Source organism: Gopherus flavomarginatus, chromosome 9 (assembly GCF_025201925.1).
Source record: "Gopherus flavomarginatus isolate rGopFla2 chromosome 9, rGopFla2.mat.asm, whole genome shotgun sequence".
NCBI classification, from domain to species: Eukaryota; Metazoa; Chordata; order Testudines; family Testudinidae; genus Gopherus; species Gopherus flavomarginatus.
In genome coordinates this window covers 7986947-8005575 of record NC_066625.1, presented here as the reverse complement: position 1 = coordinate 8005575, position 18629 = coordinate 7986947, and the positions used below count along the sequence as shown (strand labels likewise).

The 18629-nt window shown below is 40.0% G+C and overlaps 1 protein-coding gene across 1 annotated transcript; it reads right to left on the bottom strand.

The window, feature by feature from the left end:
• Positions 1-714: 714 nt before the first annotated feature.
• On the bottom strand, positions 715-18160 carry COPS3 (COP9 signalosome subunit 3). Its single transcript, XM_050966580.1, has 12 exons — positions 18002-18160; positions 14448-14577; positions 11827-11939; positions 11681-11730; positions 10652-10744; positions 9704-9883; positions 8109-8249; positions 7135-7308; positions 5924-6010; positions 5355-5468; positions 4798-4878; positions 715-4540 (listed from the first exon to the last, which is right to left on the bottom strand). Exons 1-12 carry the CDS (start codon positions 18054-18056, stop codon positions 4487-4489), a joined length of 1272 nt encoding a protein of 423 aa, XP_050822537.1. The 5' UTR covers positions 18057-18160; the 3' UTR covers positions 715-4486.
• Positions 18161-18629: the final 469 nt, after the last annotated feature.

The window sequence follows — 18629 nt, the reverse complement described above, 5'->3', positions numbered from 1 at the left end:
CTTCACTTGGAACATGAGACAGTAACTAATGAGGTCATAAGTGTACTGGAGGCATTCATATGCCAAATTTACTATCTGAAGACCAACATTGTGACACTTGCAGAGCTATGTTGGTCAATATTTTCCAAGAAGCAGACAAATGGAGAAAAATTGCCACCGTCAAGGGCTCTTTATACTTGGTATCAGTGGGGTAAATTATCAAGCCATGGAATGGCTCCAGGATGATCAAGGGCATCCAAAACTAACCTCTCCTTTGGGACATGGAGGTGTCTTGGATCACATCAGTTGTGTGTGAAATACTATTTACTCCTACCTCAGTCCTCCAGCTAATCCAATGCTTGTGCCAAAGACCAGGTGCTCACCTTTCCAGTTTAGTTATAAATTATAGACTTAGAAAGAGACCTTTTAAAAACATTAAAATGTATTACTGGCACACGAAACCTTAAATTAGAGTGAATAAATGAAGACTTGGCACACCACTTCTGAAAGGTCGCTGACCCCTGCTATAGAAACTCCTGACTAAAGCACAATGCATCATCAAGTGCACTGGAAGCTGTATAGTGTCACTCTAGACAGCATTACAGCTCTTGGACAGAGTTAACATTGCTAAAAAATGGGGGGAACCCCAAAAGCTGTAATGTAGTCAATTCAAAGCCTTGGCTAACATCTCACTATTATAGGGCAGGCGTAGTATATGTAAGACAAACTAAAAAATTACACTTCTGTTTGTGATCTTTATTTTTCAATAGTACATTTAAACAACTTCTCAGGACTAACCTTCTCAGCCAGTCTGGCCATGCAGCAAACCACATTTCCTAAGTTATACAGATAACCTATGACAACACAAGAAATGGGTCACAGTTGTAGCCTAGTAAGAGGGGAAAGGTGTGCAGAAAGAAGCAATTTTAGTCAGCCAGCAGCACCTAGAGCAAGGCAAATATACTGCATGTGTGAAAAGCTCAGTGAACTTATGCTGCAGTGCTCAAAAATGGCACAAATATTACAGGAAGTTATTCAGAAGCAACTTCTGGTCCTTTCTCAACTATTTCAATCTGTTAAACATCTGAATTAAAGGCCCCACCCTGTGGCTAGAAACTGTAGTTGCAAGTTGCTTTAAGGAAGGGTATAGCTTACCCTCAACAAATTGAAGTACAGTTGCAAACTAGATGCACCAACATATGTATTAGATTTATTTCACTGTGCATGCATCTAATAGGTTGTGGATGCATCTTGTGGGCAATTATGATGAAGATTGTGGCCACAGGATTTTTGAGATTTTAAATTCAGTTGAGTGTAACATGCGGTGTTAAGTTTAATTATATGTTTTTCCCTAAAATAGTATTTAAATCCAAAAGGCTTAAGTGGTGGCAAAGCTTCCAGTCCCTCACTGGGGTCTGAACTGTTCTGCACTTTTCAAGGTCAGATGAAAGCAATGCAAGGAGTTAATTTGTTGAAAACCTACAAAACTTTATTTGCAAGAGTCCCAGAGGATGTACAGATGCCAGAACTGAGTCACCCTAGGCTGTTGTCACTCTTGTCTTACTTCAGCCCTTGCAACTGCCAGTAGCTTGGGGCACCACGGCTCATGTTAGGTGGAAAGCTCTAGTGAGCTAGGATCTTGATTACAATTTTCAAAGCCAACTAGAGGATTTATCTACCCAGCTTCTGTCAGTTTCAATGAGAATGGTGTGGCTAAACCTGCCAGCTGGCTTTGAACAACTCAACACGTTTTCTAAACATTTAGAACACTAAAGTACTGTAGCATAAAACAAGGACTATGTAACTTGGAAATTTTATAGGTGTTTACACACCACCTTTTAAACTTGTTCACGTGGCTTATTTGACCAGTGTAAGGACAAAAAAAAAAAATTATACAACCGTTAACAAGCAGTTGTATCAAATCAACTGCATGATTAACACCAGTTTGCTCAGTGGTACTATATTAAACTAAGTAGTTTGTTGACAGTTATTTGAGACAAGTCCACAAAAGCACAAATAGGAATGGCTTAAAGTTGTATAGCTGAACTTATCACTTAGAAAATAGATGAACGTTGGTGGTGTTTTTTAAACTATTAAAATACTTTTGTTATATTCACTTCCTATGCCATGTTTTAAATGATTCTTCTATGTGAAAGGGGGCCTTTTCACACATTTGTATAAGCTGCAGTTTGTGCTTAGCCATTTTCTGTATCTGTTGTGTAGTGACTGCACATAGTGAAGGACTTTCACAACCCAGCTTCACACTTGAACCTGCAGTACTACCAATCTTTAAGATATTTCTAGAGGACCAAACAGGATAGCACATTCAGCATTTACAATCACCGCAGGATTAAAACAGGAGAGAAGGTTGGGAAGGAGCAAGGCCCAGATTTGTAAACATATTTAGGTTCAATTTAGAAGCCCAAATCCCATTTGGATTCAAGAGCATAAAGCCCTTTTGAAAATGAGATGTAGACACCTAACCCATTTGAGGCATTGCAAGGCTGACCGCCCTCATGTCCAAATGTCTTTAAAAATCTGAGTCTAAGACTTAAAATCACAAATCTTACTAATTACAAGTGTGGCAAGTCAAATTATGAAAGACAAGGACTTGCTGTAAGGTTAGGTGTGAAAGCTGTCTTCAATATAGAAGCTGTTTTATGATGGGAAGCAGCACATCCAAGGATATGTCTACACAGGAAAAAAATATACCCTGCTGCAGTGGGTCTTAGAGTCCAGGTATATAGACTGGGTCCCATGCTAAAAATAGCTGTGCAGATGTTCTGGCTGGGGCTGTTGAAGCCCACTGAGGGGGGTGGATTTCACAGCTCAAGCCGGAACATCTAGACAGCTATTTTTAGCGCTGTAGCATGAGCCCAAATCTACAGACGTAGGCACTGAGATTTGCTGTTGTAGGGATTTTGTTTGTTTGTTTTGCTGGGTAGACATACAAAATAATGGAGCAAGCCATTTGAGGAAAGAGTTTTAAACAACACTCATACACCAGCTACAGACGAGCTTGCACATCGTTTTTGCTTTTACTAGAGAGGGCATACCTCTGTCAAAGAAGGCTCTGCTAGATTTAGAGCTCTTCAAAACAGTTCCCAGTATCAGCGTTAGAAGCACAGGTGCTCCATAGTCACACAGTACTCTCACGTGGAATAGGGCCTTTAGTAGTGCTCAGCACCCAGCAGCTCCCATGGAAATACTTAAGTGGGCAGTGTGGGATGCTGAGCAATTCTGAAAAATCTGACTCAGTGACAAGTTTATGTCTGACAGCAGGAGGGCAGCAGTGACAGCAACTGTTTCAAAAGCGCTCTGTTAACAGTGAGAAGTTTCAGATACACAAAAACTACAAAACTAACAGCGAACCTATTGATTCAATGGGTAAACTACTTAAATAATTCAACAAGGCATCTATGGTTGAAATGAATCCTTGGATTTCAAGCTGCAGAACACTATTCCAGCATACATTACCTCCATATGATATGTCTGCTTTTATATTAGTAGTGTATTAAAAGTGCCACAGAGAGGCACGGTAGCTCTATAGTACCCTTGTACTTAAACGGAATTCACACACACAGCCAAGTTCCAGGCTGTTTTAAAAGCTCCTTTGTCAGGTTGTGTAGTCTTGAGCCACTAGAGTTCTTTTCAATGCAAACTGGACTTCACTTCTGTCTTGCTCCACAAAATCCAGGTTTTAAAGATACTCTTTTGTTTAGCTCTAGAAATTTTCATCTGATTGCAAGAATATCTCAGTAATATTGAAGGACATTAATTCTATCATTAGTTTTTAAAATTACTGGCATAAAATAAGTAGTTGTCATATACAGAGGACCCTATAGCCTTTTGCGCTCTACGGCAGAGCCAGCTAATGCCACATTCTAATTCCATACCAGCACAGGAGTGCTATGGTAATATTCTCAGCCTTTTGGGATGAAGGGAGTTTATATTTAATCACTTAATAGACAGCTGCCAGCTGGATTGGGTAGGGACAGAATGTAAGTTTACAAAAATTGTTACTCTTAAATAAAGTAAATTATTTTTTCTATACATTGATAAATAAATCTGTATTTATAGAGCAAACTGAGTCCAAAATGCTTTCAAATAACGAACTAATAATAATTCTCTTGTATAAGTGACCCATACTTGTATTCTTCCCTGAACACACTTTAAACAAATTCTGTAGGAGAGGAAAAAGGACTGCTACAGAAACAGCAACATTCAAACCATTTAAAACAAAAGGAAGATTATTTAATGCATTAACGATGTTAATCTGAAGATAAATAAATCCACAACAGACTTTAAAATTTCTTTGAGATTTCCTTTCTTTGCAGAGAATATTTTTGAAATCATACAGTACTGAGAAGGTGTCATTTTATTTTCTAAATGTCCAGGTGAAAGCCTCAGTTCTCTCTGCTCTCTTCATAGGACTTTTCAATGCCCAGTCCAAAAGGTGGTTTTCTTTAGCTTTTACTTTAAAACTGAATAGCGGCCAATGTTAATTTCAAGAATAACTTGAAGGTTTGCTTCCTGAATCATCTTCTTGAGAGCCCATACTCTGTAAGGGAAGAAGAGAAGTTAATTCTGTAAAAATTCTCTCGAGATTTATTTTCATCCTAAGCATAACTCTAAAATGTCTAATCACAAGAGATAGAAAAATACAGTACACATGAAAGAACCTACACTCACTTTTTGCACAGTGCTCACCATGTGGCATTTACCCACTTTCCACATCTGACTTTGTTTTAATGTATGGCTTTATTTAGATTCTTAAGTTCAGTATACATTCTCTGTGAAAGACCTTATGTCAGTTACCTTCTGCACAAACTGAGGGTTCACAGTGATCTCTTGATCCATGGCTTTCAGTCGTTCGTCAAGCTCTATACATTTCAGCATCTGAGAAAGGCACATTAAAAACAGCAATCTGATCAGTTTGTCCAATTACATTTATAGCTCAGATGTGTTATAAGCTAATGAAAAGGAAGCATTTCATAGCCAATGTTACAGATGAACAAGATTTTTAAATAGAAGAGTAATTTTTCTAGTATTTAACTCAAAATCAATCCTATTGACCTCACATAGTCAATATTATGGGGTCAAAGTGCTGGCATACCTCAGCTTGTACCTAGCATACAACAGGGAATTCAGCGCTGATGGTAATTGCCTAGTAGAGATGGTAAATGACTACAACTTAATTGCTATAATAGCAGAAAAATTTCATAGCCCTGCATTTCTGCTATATTGAGATGCTTCACCTTGTAAAGCACCTGGCTTCCACTAATTCAAGAAGTGAATGTATCACAAAAATCTCTCCTTATAACACCACTATTAGATTTTGAAGGCAATAGCAAGAATGTAGTAAATGTTATTACCTCCTGATCAATGTTATGAAGCATAGCCGGATTATTGTATTTTTCAGGATTATCATGGAAACAGACCATACCATCTTTCTGATTAATACTTGCAAAGATTTCACCATCTTCTATCTGAAAGAGGTGAAACAGTTTGTAATACAAAGATTAACCTGAATACGGAAGAGTAAAAAAAAAAAGTTTAGATAGCCCACAGTAATGATTCAAACACTGATCTTAAATATATTTTAGAACTTAATCAGTCTTGGTTCTTCCTTCCCAACAGTTTATTCAAAACAGAGGAATGAATGTACATCATTCCAGTACAAGACAGGCATTACCAATGTTTGGTTTGGACTAAAGCAGTTCAGAAGTTTTCAGCCAGGAGGTGGGCAGCGTAAAAATCAGGGCAGACTTCCTGTAGCTTCTTATTAGCCCCCTACAAAAGTCCTACACTGGACAATTGGGGATTGTCACTGCTAAATCAAATATTGACTGGTCACATCAGAATATTAACAAGTTATAGTCCTTAAAGCTATTTGGGTCCGTTTTGTAATTAAAAGCCATTTTAGTCAAGTAACATTCTTTACCATGTGAAGGACGTATTTTTCTGCTTCCTGCGGCCCCGATAGCTGCACTCTACTTGCCATATCTTGTAATGACAGGGTTAAAAATGTCTGAAAGTTAGAAGCATAGCAAACCATTAAAATCTGAAGCTACCTGCTGTTCCTATGAGTTCTTTATGGACTACATAACTAACCACATTTTTTTAAACTGATCTGTTGACTGATAACGGTGGGAACATGCAGAATAGGCAGGTAGTACAAGAATATCATGGAAAGACTGGACTCATTTCTTCAGTGGAAACAGATGTTTTATATTGCTGGGTGCACGTATGTGCACAACTGGGTGACTATTACCAGAATGCTTTGTTTACAATTCTTTCCTTCCTAAGGGAAGCCTAGGTGATGTCAAGCTTCCTTTTTCCCCCATGAATGTTCTCTGCCAGACTAATACAGCTATTTCTTTCTAGAGAGTATCACATGGTCTTGAGGTTTTTCTTTTAGACACGAAAGCTTATGCCCAAATAAATTTGTTTCAATCTTTAAAGGTGCCACTGGACCCCTTGTTACCTTTCCCTGATCAACTCTAGGAACCAATATGAACTCTACTCATAGTTGCATGTGTAAATGACCCCACTTCCTTCCCAATTCTTCTGCCGCTGGACAGTCTCACCCTTCCTCCTTGAGAACTCAGATGATGTTGTAAAGTTCAGTTTCCCACAGAAGACAGGCAACCGGGGGTGGAGGGGGGGTGGGGACACACCATCCTTACTGACTTCTTTGGCTACATATAAAAGTTGTGGGCAAGTTCTCAGCTGATATAAGTCAACACAGCCCATTGACTTCCATGGGGTAGTACACCAGTTTACTCCAAGGACTGGAAGCTTCGGCATAAGGAGGAGGCAGGCAAGTGAATGTATATATGTAATATAGAAGCAAAGAGCCTCCCTACTTCTGTATCCAGAGCTCTTTCGTATTCCTCATACAAGAATACACATTCACCTTTATTTAAAATATGGTTAATTTTCACTTCTCGGTAGCACTATATTCAACAGATGCATTTTTTAGTAAATGCAACTACTTTTTAAAGTGACTATTACAGACATAATCAACTATTGATTGGATCAATCACAATTTCATATACACACAAGACAATTTTTAGATTAGTTCTTCCAGAAACAGTGTGCTAAATCCAGAAAGTCTGGATGACTGATGCCAAAAGAAAATCTGCACCTTACCTTGGTTAACCTCTGTATATTCTTTTTATAAAGAGATGACAAGCACTGCTTAACCAGCCCCATATTGTTATCTCTGGTGAATGTTTCACTATGTTTGTTGACCAAGTTTCGGAGCTCCGATGGTTTATTGGTTGAATAAACTTGTGCTAATTCATGGTATGCATTACTAAGGGGCTGTAATTAGAAAAACAGATTTTTAATGCATATGGAATTCAATTTTACAACAGTCTATTTAATTGCGCTGAACGTTATTTAAGCCACTCTTATTGTCAAGATCATAAAACTTTTTTTTTTTTTTTTTTTTAAAGGGGGCTCAGGTCTCCCTGTGAGTTAATGCACTAGACTTTCACCTCTGAAGATCTAGATTTAAAGCTTGTAGAACACAAATGAAGTATGTTTGGTGGTTTCAACCTAGTTCCCAAACATCTGTTCGTATCACAAAAGCATGAAAGTCAGATGGTAGGCTCCTTGAGGCAGGGACTGTCTTTGCACTCTACCTATATTCAAGCCAAGGGGGTCAGATCCTGCTTAGGGGCTTTAGGTACCACTGCAATATTAAATATCCACATTTAGAATCTCTGCACAATAAACTGAATTATTTGTTATAGCATTGCTGAGATTCAATCAGAGGTCAGCCATGTGAAACTAGAGGGTTTGTTTAGTTTCAGGACATGGACACCACACACAAAGAACTAGTGGGAAACTTAAGGAGTCTTCCTTACTATCTAGCAAAAGGCGGCGGCTAGCGAGTTCACCAAGTGCATTAAGATGTCAGATTGATCAGTGTGCCTTTTTTTCTGGTTACAAACAAGCACAAGCTCGAATGACATTTGTTCCTAACATTTCCAATAATCTAGAACAGTAAACAGAACTGCATAAAAGATCCAAGGAAGCCAGATTCTTGGCAAACATTGCAACTTTTTATTCTGAATGTATAGTCCAGGTTATTGTTCAACTGCCTTTGAAAAACTTACCTTAATGAATCTACCCACTATCTGAGAGGTGTACTTCGGTAGCTGTTGAACTTTGCCAAGTAGTATCAAAGAAACTAGAATGTACTTTTTATACGATTCCAACATAATATGACTGACTGCCATGGCTGGAGTAGTTATTGCCTAAGCAAGAGAAAGGGATGGGAATAAAAAAAAATGAATGTCACTGGCATAAACTGTATTAAAAATCATTTCTAGATTTAAAACTCCATATGTGAAAGAGAGGTGCTGGAACATGTAATTCACCAGTGTCTGTTATGGTCTATGAAAATGAAAGCTTGTTTAGTGAGAATCACTCAAAAGTGCCTAAAAAGCAACTTCTGGACCAGCTGTTCAAAAAAAAAAAAAAAAAAAAGGAAAAAAAAACCACAACGTAATATTTTGTATAGTGAAACTGATCTTAAAATGACCCCACAAGGGTCAAAACAAAAAACGTTTTTTCATTTAGTAGTGGTGGACTTTAAGTACAGATCAAGCATTGTACCTGAAACCTTTGGAAGCCTTTGAGGAGATTACTTGTAGGAGGGGCTGGCTACTGAAGGTAGTTGGGTCATTTTCCATAAGATTTGTATCCATTACAAATACATACAAAGGTTTTGAAAAGCTTTACATCATTCATTTGTACAGAAACAATCATTTAAATTCAAGAGTGCCAAAAAAGGTTAGAGGGAAAGTCAAGTTAAATCCCTTTTGTCTCAAGGTTTTACCCCTGCTAGAGCACCTACAATCACCAAAAGAGCGGGAAAAAAAGTTGACTTTGTGCATTTGACCGCATTTGTCTTGTACAGAATTTCCCATTTATGGGTCTTCCATACAGAAACAAGGAGAAAGAAAAGCCATTTACAAATAATTAGAAAAACAAGTGACAGCAAACACCAAAAAATTAGTAGTGATTTCAGGGGCAGGTGTACTACCTGAAACCACTAAACTGATTTTTCTTGAAGTTAGCATGTGATTTTAAATCTAAATACATGTTTATGAAAGTCAGCCTGTGAATTGTTGCCATCCACTGTGAAATAAGAAACGAATGGCAATCCAAGAAAGTTTAAAAGGAGATAAAAAGCGACACAAACATTTGGTATCCAGGCTCAGCCATACAATCTTATAGGCATGTAACCAGACCCCTTGAGGGTTCTGTGGCGCAATAACACTTGAATTTTTGGCTGGAAATGCACAGTGGGCCATTATTTGCAGTTACACAATTTTTTTTTCCTATACAGCCCTGATTTTAGCAGAAAAGGATATAGCAAAATCCTAGAATAACTGAAAACTCATCTAACTTAGATCTGCTAGATAACTGTATGTGGTGCAGATATAAAATAGCAGTAGCGAAGTACATATATGGAAGGCACTCAAATACTGCGGTGATGAGCAGCAGTACAAAACTCCAGGATACATATATTTAACATAAGTAGAGGTACAAAAATAAGAATCAAAAGACTCTCATACCCTATATTATGAAAAGAGCCATAATTGATTTTTTGGGGAAGTTTACAAAACCCTATACACACAGTTTTGGACTTTCAACCAATCACATTTCTGATCTTCCCACAGACTTTTGATTCAGAGAAAGTTACCTGTTCGTAAAAGTAGAGCGCTCTTTCAAAGTTCTTTAGCCCAGTGTATATCATCCCACCATAGTAGTAGTAACATAAAAAGTGCTTCGCATCATATGCCCCATTCTCTTTACAAATATCCATCATGTCCACATCTAGATATGGGAGGGCAGGTTTAAAGCATTTTGCTAACAAACAGAGCTACAAGAAAATAAACCAGAGTTACATGACCAGACACCTCTATTCCATCTTAAAAAACAACTAAAATTCAGTTTAGTACCATTTATTAATCTCAGTGCACTTTATTGCAAAAATGCAAGTAACAACACAATCCAGGAAATGGTGCAATTCCAGTAGTGTTTTACTATAGGCTGGTCATAACCATTATGATATTGCAAGATCTACTACACTACTGATGAGCCATTACAAATTATTTAATGTTAAAATAACTCCACCCTAATTTGCAAATCTGCCTGAAACATTCCACACAAGCTAGCCTGAAGTACCACATGGGACATCCCAGTTCAGGCCCTGTGCCCTGGGAGATAAGAGCAATGCAAAAAACAGAAAATTCAGCCCAGAGAGATTGGAAGAGACGTGAAAATGTCTCATGCCATTGTTGAGCAAACCTTCTCTGGATAACACTCAACAATATCTGGCCCTGGAAGGAGCTGTGTGCTGCCCTCCTCAGCAAAAGGAAGGATCACCACCATCCGGACTTTCAGAAATGATGGGGGGAAGGGGGGACCAAAATAAAAGATCTGAGAGGATCCATTATAAATCCCATTCTAATGATTTCCATTATTAAAACGTCAGCATCTCTTATGGTTTACTATTGTCATAAAGCCCACTATACTTGTACCCATTCCTCCATTTCAGAAGAACCAAGCAGATATTCACCCACTGCAGAAAGGGATTGCGCCAATTTAAAATGTTTACTCTTGGTATAAGCCCGATATAATCTTTTACCTGGCAGAGATCTGCATGTATTGAGGTCAGCTGGTTTGTGTTCATCTGCATCTTGTCTATGGCTTGTCTGAGAATGCCAATTCCTCGCAGGGGCTGTCAGAAATTACATCTCTTTCAGATAATTTCTCATAGATGGCAGCACATTGGATCTTATGTTGACACTTACAAATGAAAAATAACACTAATTGATAGGTTACATTTAGTAACAATTACTCTGAGGTTCTCCCTTTCTTGTAGGATACTGCAGTCCCTTCTTAAGAGGGGAAATTATCCTTGGCTATTAAATAGTCCATCAAGAGAAGCAAACCAAGGCTACTAAAATTTAGCATTTCTGCTGCAAAAAGGCAGTTCTATTAAGAGCATATTATGTGGTTAGAATACTAGAAAATTACATTCTCAAAGGCCTAATCATCAGAACACCAAAAACATGACCCTGTTCACAATGAAATCAAAAGCAAGATTCCCAATTAGTTTCATTTGGAGCAGAACTGGCTTCAACCCTATTTTCTGACTCTAAAGAATAATGAAGTGACTGGAAAGCTAATTTCTTAACCTTACAAATGTGTTTGTCAAACCTTTGTGTTTAGTTAGTCCACTTTAAACCATCATCACAGTTTGTTGTATATTTCAAGACACCTACTCAGGTGGTAGGCTCACGTGAAAATAATGCTGAAGCGAGTAACAACTGACTGACCAGTACCAATTATTTTGGTACAAACACTTATCTTTGTGTATTGTCTAGAGAATGTCAGCTCCATCAAAAATTAATGAGCACAGTGATTTCATATTGTGTATGTTCCATATCATGGTTTATTTACCAGTGCTCTAGAGAATTAATGGTATTTTCTTCCTTTTAGGATCTCTCTGAAATAACCCTTTTTAAAATCTAATTTTGGATCCATTACCTTCCTATACATATACAAGCAAGAATCTGCAGAGAAACTTTCTTAATGAGGAATTAACAACCAATCTCAAAATAAGACCTTGGATAGGCAGTCTACTTATTGCTACTAGGTGACATCTACTTACCTGTTTTCTTTCCACAAGGGCATTTGTTAACTGGTGGCAGAGGCCAGCAACTAGATACAACAATAAAAAAAGTGAAAATCACAAATACCAACTATACCAAATGTAGATTATGTAAGAGTACAGAACAAATTGAAAATTTCACTTACAAGTGTCTGTTGCATATCTAATGTGCTCCCCATTACAAGTGCTGATAAAAAGCTGGACCTGCGAGAATAATGTTTCGAAATCAGGGACACTTGGCATAGAAAACTTCACAAACCTAAAAACAAAACAAAAAATTAAACACTTAGTTTCTGTAAATAAAAAACTAAGGTATCATCCTGAAATCATCTCTGCCGGGGCAGGTAAACTTCTTCAACTGTGTGGAGCTAATTGCAGACTTGGCCCAAAGTGTGTATGTGGACTTTTTTAGTTTGGCATACTAAAACCTTATAATCCAAGCTCAAGTACCTTGACAAACAACAGTCCATGGCTTTACAGAACTGAACGTTGCAAGTATGCTGTCTCAATTAAGAAGAGTAAAAGCATCTTAAACCCATTTATCTGACAACCCATTTATCTGACAACTACATTGATAATTGAGAATGTGATTAAAAACCGCTCACCTCGTCTTATGCAAACTTTCACTACAGAGCACATTACAGCATGTGAAGTAGTAACTTTAATAGCATGAAGAATACTATAATAGAGCAAACAAACAAAAAAACAACCATAACACTGCACCACACATTCCCACTCCCCTCACATTCTTCCTCACCCTAAAGACAATATAAACAAAAGTTTGCACTTAGTTAATCACCATTTTTCTTATGGACATATCAACTTACTTTTTCAAGCTATATATTGCTTAAGTTTATTTTTTTGAGAGCAGAAGTAGTCTTAATGGTTTTGTATTCCCTCTGCTACACCAAGAACAAACCACCACATTAGTCCTTCATAAGTACTTCCCATTGACCTTGGAAATATTGATGTACTATTGGTACTGTACCCTTCTGCTGGTTCTTCTTTACTGCTTTCTCTCTAGGTCTTAAGTATGCTTGTGGTTCCTTCTCAATAAAATGTTTAGAAGTGTGTTTCTCGAGAAGCATTCGAATTCCTCTCATCTCCTCTGCTCCTCTTTGACCCTGAACTCTGTTTGCATATCACTACCTTCAAAACATTGCCCATGATGACACTGCCTTGACTATATCGCCACTGAAATCCTCATCCATGCATTCAGCACACTTCTCCTTGACTGCTGCAAATCCCTGCCTATTCTGTGGCCTTCACAAATTCCAACATCCCTCTGAAGCCTTATTCTGAAAAATCTCCAAGCACCTCACTCCACTTACAGCCCATTTATTTTAGGGTGTAGTTAAAAACTGTCTATATTCTTAAACTTCATTTACTTGTTGCAGATGGCTACTGACATACCTGCTATTCCGCTTGTCCCTTCACAAAGTCTTTCCACTGTTTGTTCCAGACAGAAGCTACAGTATGGAAGCCTTGCACTATTTTCCTGTACTTCTGACTCAATGAATCCATCCGTTCAAATCTCATCATTTAAACATCTCCTCTTACTGACAGTTTCCCTTCCTCCCCTTATTTGTTCTCAAACTAAATGTTTTAATTTGCTCACCCCTACCCCCACCCCATGTTTTCACCATTGGTGAGGCATGACAAAGATTGTGTGCTTTTCAAATAAAATTGTCATGCATTTTTGGGATCCAACTTGCATAAAATGCAATACAAAGTGAAGTCCTCTATGTAGATTTGCAACAAGAGCTAGTTTTCTAGCAGATGAAGAGGACATTTTTGTTTCAAAAAGTTAGTTTATAGCAGTGGTCCCCAACCTTTTTCATCTGGCGCCAAGCCACGGAGGACTGTGGTGGCGGACAAGCATCCACCAAAATTCCGCTGACAAGCGGCAACATCAGTAGGCATCGCTGTCAAAATGCTGCCGACAAGCTGCGTCATCCAGAGAAGTTGCCGCCGAAATACTACCGAAAATCGGCGGCATCGCCTCTGGATAACGCAGCTTGTCAACGGCATTTTGGCGGTTGCCTGTCCACCGGCCAGTATGTGAGTGCACTTAGACGCTCCAGCGGGCGCCATGGAGGGGACCCTTGCTTTATAGAGTCCCAGTAGTGCCACTTGTGAAGACACTTCCCTTGAAGATATGCGATGTTAGGAAGGAAAGATGGCTCCAACTCCCTACATACAATTTTTCAATAACTCATCCGTACCCTAACCCCCTACAACAGTTCAACTACTCTCTTAACCTGCATGATAACAATGAGACCTTCCAGACGGGCAAAATAAATGTTAGCTAAGAAACAGACAGCAGCCCACACTTCTCCATGTATGAAGTGACATTCTGCTTAATGTTATTAATCCAGTTTTCTAATATTCCATTTATGCATCATAGCTTAGAAACATTTGATTTTTTGTTGAACCCATGAGCAAAAGTAATTATCTATGCAGACCTTCTATATATAATAAGAACAGATGTTGCTCATAATTAAAAAACCCTTCCTGGGAGCTGTTAGTCATGGTATTTTACCAATTTCAGAACTGGAATAATATCAAAAAAGTGAAACATATAAATCAATAATTTATTTGTAAAAGGAAAGTACACTACAAGAAAAACAAATTAAGCACCAGTATGAAAACAGCATAGTGAAAATGCAAGTATCCAACAGTAATAATTTTGGCTAGCAAGTCACAGTCTGAAGTTTTGGAAATTATAAGTAAATTAAGCCTTTAAGTAAAGGAAAGGATCACTTACAAAACAGCAAGAACCCCTAAAGAGTGTTCTTGCACATCCAGGGCACCAAGCACTGTATCCAGATGGGAGAGATTTTTTGCTAGCAGTTCCCCGCTTTTATTGATCAATTCACAAAGCTGGGTCATTTGCCCTGAAATATGAAATACTGCTGTCAGAATTAAGTTAGAATACTAAACAAAAATTACTTAAAGCAGTCAGCACATCCTCATTTAACACTTCCTGGCTTTTTCCTAGGATTTTTTTAAAGAAGCAACTTCATTCAGTGAAGTAGTAAAACCTACTAGTTTGTTGTTGTTAGCAATAGCCTAGGAATCCAGTCTCCCATGCTAGTGAGGGGATTCACAACAGCTTAAGCTCTCACTTTAAAAAAAATTTAGCTTCCAGTTGTTATGACTCCAGAGAAAACCTTTAAAAGAATAACAGATTGTAAAACCAATGCAGTATCATTTTCCTGAGTCTGCAGCAGCTGCTCAGAGTTTTGCCAAGCTATATGAGTGGAGTTTCACATTTACAGACACATATGGAAAGTCCATCCCCATAAAGTTGTCCTTGGACAGCACCATGGTAGAAGTCTCAGCATCCTCCACCTTCTCAGCAGCTGAGGTGCCAGGAAACTAGTCTTCTCATCAGAGTGCTGCTCCTGAACCTTGGCTTCTTGAATGTCTGATCAGCTTTTTCAGCCTTGTCCACAGCACTTTTGAAGTATAGTATGTGGTCTGAAAAATTTAGACTCAACATAACCTCTAGATAAAAGAGATTGGAGAAAAATCTGTATTTTTTCCAGTTTAGTTTGTGCATACAACAATATTACATCCAGTCACCTGTAGTTTCCTGCTTAGGAGATTCAACACAGCATGGCGAAAGAGAAAAACACTGCAAATTAAAGAGTGTGCTAAACCTACAAAAACTGAGAGGGATCAGAGGCAGATGCTGTACCTCAAACTGTTTTTACTTATCTTTTAAAAAAAGACTGGAAACAGACTTGGTTCAACTGTCTATTCTGACAAATGAGATACAAACTGAATTCAGGGTCTAACCTCACCTCCTAGAATCTTTGAATCTCTCTATGCAAAAGGGGAAGAGTACAAACATTGTTCTCATATCTCTCTAACCTTTTCCTCCAAATTAGGATAAAGGATGAAAATTTAGCTTTGAGAGAGGGGTGTGGTCTAATGGTCTGAGTGCAGGACTGGAAACCAGAAACTCCGGAACTGTAATTTTAGCTCTAATAATGACTCCCTCTGTGGCCCCAGGGCTATTACTTCATGCATATATCCACCCTATTGGATAATTAAGATAATTAGAACACTCTGACGTTATATAATACCGTGCAACTACTAAACACGATCAGTTTTGATAACTTTCCCCTATTAGATCAATTAAACATCAAAATGAATCTGTTCTGTCAACATATTGCCAGCCATCAAGCAATCTACATGAACAAATTTCTAAACAAGTTGAATGTTATACAGTATAACAGTTAAAATATATATCAAAAGAAAGTTTGAGCCCCACCCAGAAATAACTCAGTCATTAAAGAGATCAAAAGTGGACTTAAATTTTATGAGAAAACATCAATTCTTGACCTCTTTCAAAGATATGAACATCCCACATAGAGAAACAAAGGGCTGGTCTACATTAAGTCTGTGAAAAATGTCATGGCCTGTGAGATGCAATTAAGCTGCCTTAAACTCCAATGTCCGTAGAATTTTTCCATCAATCTAGCTACCTCCTCTCGAAGAGGTGGATTTACTACAGAAACAGAAGAACCCCTTCTGTCGCTGCAGTAAGTGTTTATGCTGCAGCTGTACTGCTGTAGCATTTCTAGTGTAGACATATGAAATAAACACGAAAGTAAAGGTCAGTATGTAAATATGGCATAAATTTGGGGTTTGAAAAGGCAATGTTATTAAAAGGCTTTCCATGCACAGAGTTATGAAAGCGCCAATATGTAATCCTAACAATTTTTTATCACATGCCTCCCGAGGCATAAAATAGCCCTGAAATAAAATAGAATTTCAAAATGACACACTACCATCAATTTATACACTAGCTGATATAGTACGGCTATAACCTAAATCTGGAGTTAAGACTACTTTCCTAATTTGCAAAACTAAGGTCTGGTCTACATTAGAGACCTATATCAGTATAACTACATCATTCAGCTGGTGTGAAAAATCCACACCCGAGTGATAGTTAGGGCTGGTCTATACTGGAGGGAGGGGGAGGAAATCGATCTAAGATACGCAACTTCAGCTACATGAATAACATAGCTGAAGTCGAAGTATCTTAGATCGATTTCTCTCTCATCCTCACAGCGCGGGATCAACATCCATGGCTCCTTCGCACTGGTGGAGTTCCAGAGTCGACAGGAGCGCTTTCGGGGATCGATATATCATGTCTAAATGAGACGCGATATATTGATCCCCAAGAAATCAACTGCTACCCGCCGATACGGCGGGTAGTCTAGACGTACCCTAATACTGACCTAATCCCCTGTGTAGACAGTGTTATCTCAGCAGGAGAGCATCTCTCACCAACATAGCTACTTCCTCTTGGGGAAGTGGATTAACTATGCCAACAGGATAGCTCTCTCGTGTCATCTGAGAGGAAATTCACTAAAACACTGCAGCATTTTAACTGTATATTTGTCCCAAGGTTAAGTTTACACTGCAGTATAAGATAGGTTCAGATTTGAGGCCAAAGACTTTGGCAATAGCAGCCAGTGCCTGCTGCTTTCCTGTTCATCTGCAGGCTCGCTAACAAGCAACAGATACCAAAGAGTGAGCAGCCAGGGGATTAAAAACAGTGGGAAGTAGCAATAGTGCCACACTAGAACCCAGCAAATACCACCACTTAGACCAAATATTACTGACCAAACAAATACAGAGAAGAGTTTTACGTTTTAACATCTATTCCTCAGCTGTCCTAGAAAATTCCTAAATTTCTGGCCTTTAAGACCAAAATGGGCCCTTACGACTACAGTCTGACCTCCCACATAACACAGGATGCAGAATTACACTACATGCTTTCTCCACCTAGCCCACGGCTTGTGGATGAACAAGAGTGCATCTTTTAGAAAGAGACTTCCCCTCATGAGTTAAAGAGAAAAGGGGGTGGGATAGACTCCTACAGATGCCAGCCACGCTACCCTAGTGAGACTAAAGCAGGGCAGGAGGCAGTTTAAGTCAGGAGCGATATGAGGTACAGTTTGGAGATGCCTGACCATGGCCCGGCAGACGCCAAGGCAGAAACAGCCGGCCGGGCCACGTGACAGAAGAGCGGGGGAGTCAGGGGACCCTCCACGACCCGCACATTTACCCCCATCCAGGGGGCGGGGCCTATGGCAGCCCCATCTTCTCTCACACACCCGCCGAGATGCACCTGCGCCGCGGGGCGGGGCCCAGGGGAGCCGTTCGCGGCCCAGCGCTCTCCTCACGGCTCCGGCCGGGTTCTAGCAGCCCCGCTCCCCCTCTCCGTGGCCAAGGCCCAGCCCCACCCCTGGCTGCCCCGCGCCCAGGCTCCCGCTGAGCCCAGCTCCCCCGCGCGCTCACCTTGGGCCGAGAGCTGCCGGACGCTGTTGACGAACTGCTCCAGGGCGGACGCCATCTTGGCGGCTCTCGGCGCGGCCGCGTCTCTCCGGGGCGGGGGAGAGGGCGGGCAGGCGGCCCGGGCCGAGAGCGGCGGGGGGAAGCGGGAAGGAGGCTCCGCAGCGACGCCGCCACCACCCAGCCAATCAGCGGCGGTTTCGGGAGCCGCGAGATTACGCAGCTAACGTCACTTCCTTCATGTAACATCGCGAGAGCAACGGCCCGCGGAACAAACGCCCCCTGATGGTTACCATGGGAACCTCCTGCACCCGCCCAGCTTCACGGCCTGATGTAAGCGCGCAGAGGCCAATGCAAGGGCCATGTTACAGGCGAAGCCGTGACTCAGCAACAGCTGAGAGAGGCTAGTCAGTGACGTAATCGCTACGTCATCTTCTCTCCCTTCCTGCAGAGTATCAGCGTGTCGTCATGCTGCCTTAAACAAAGCACGTTGTGATGTCACCCGGCATCGCTAGAACCAGCCCTGCATCGCCTGGCATTGCCCCCTCCCATCACACCTGCATCACGCCTCTCCACCTGCAGTCCTGCCATCGTCCACCCCATCATCACACCATCACCAGCATCACCCCATCCC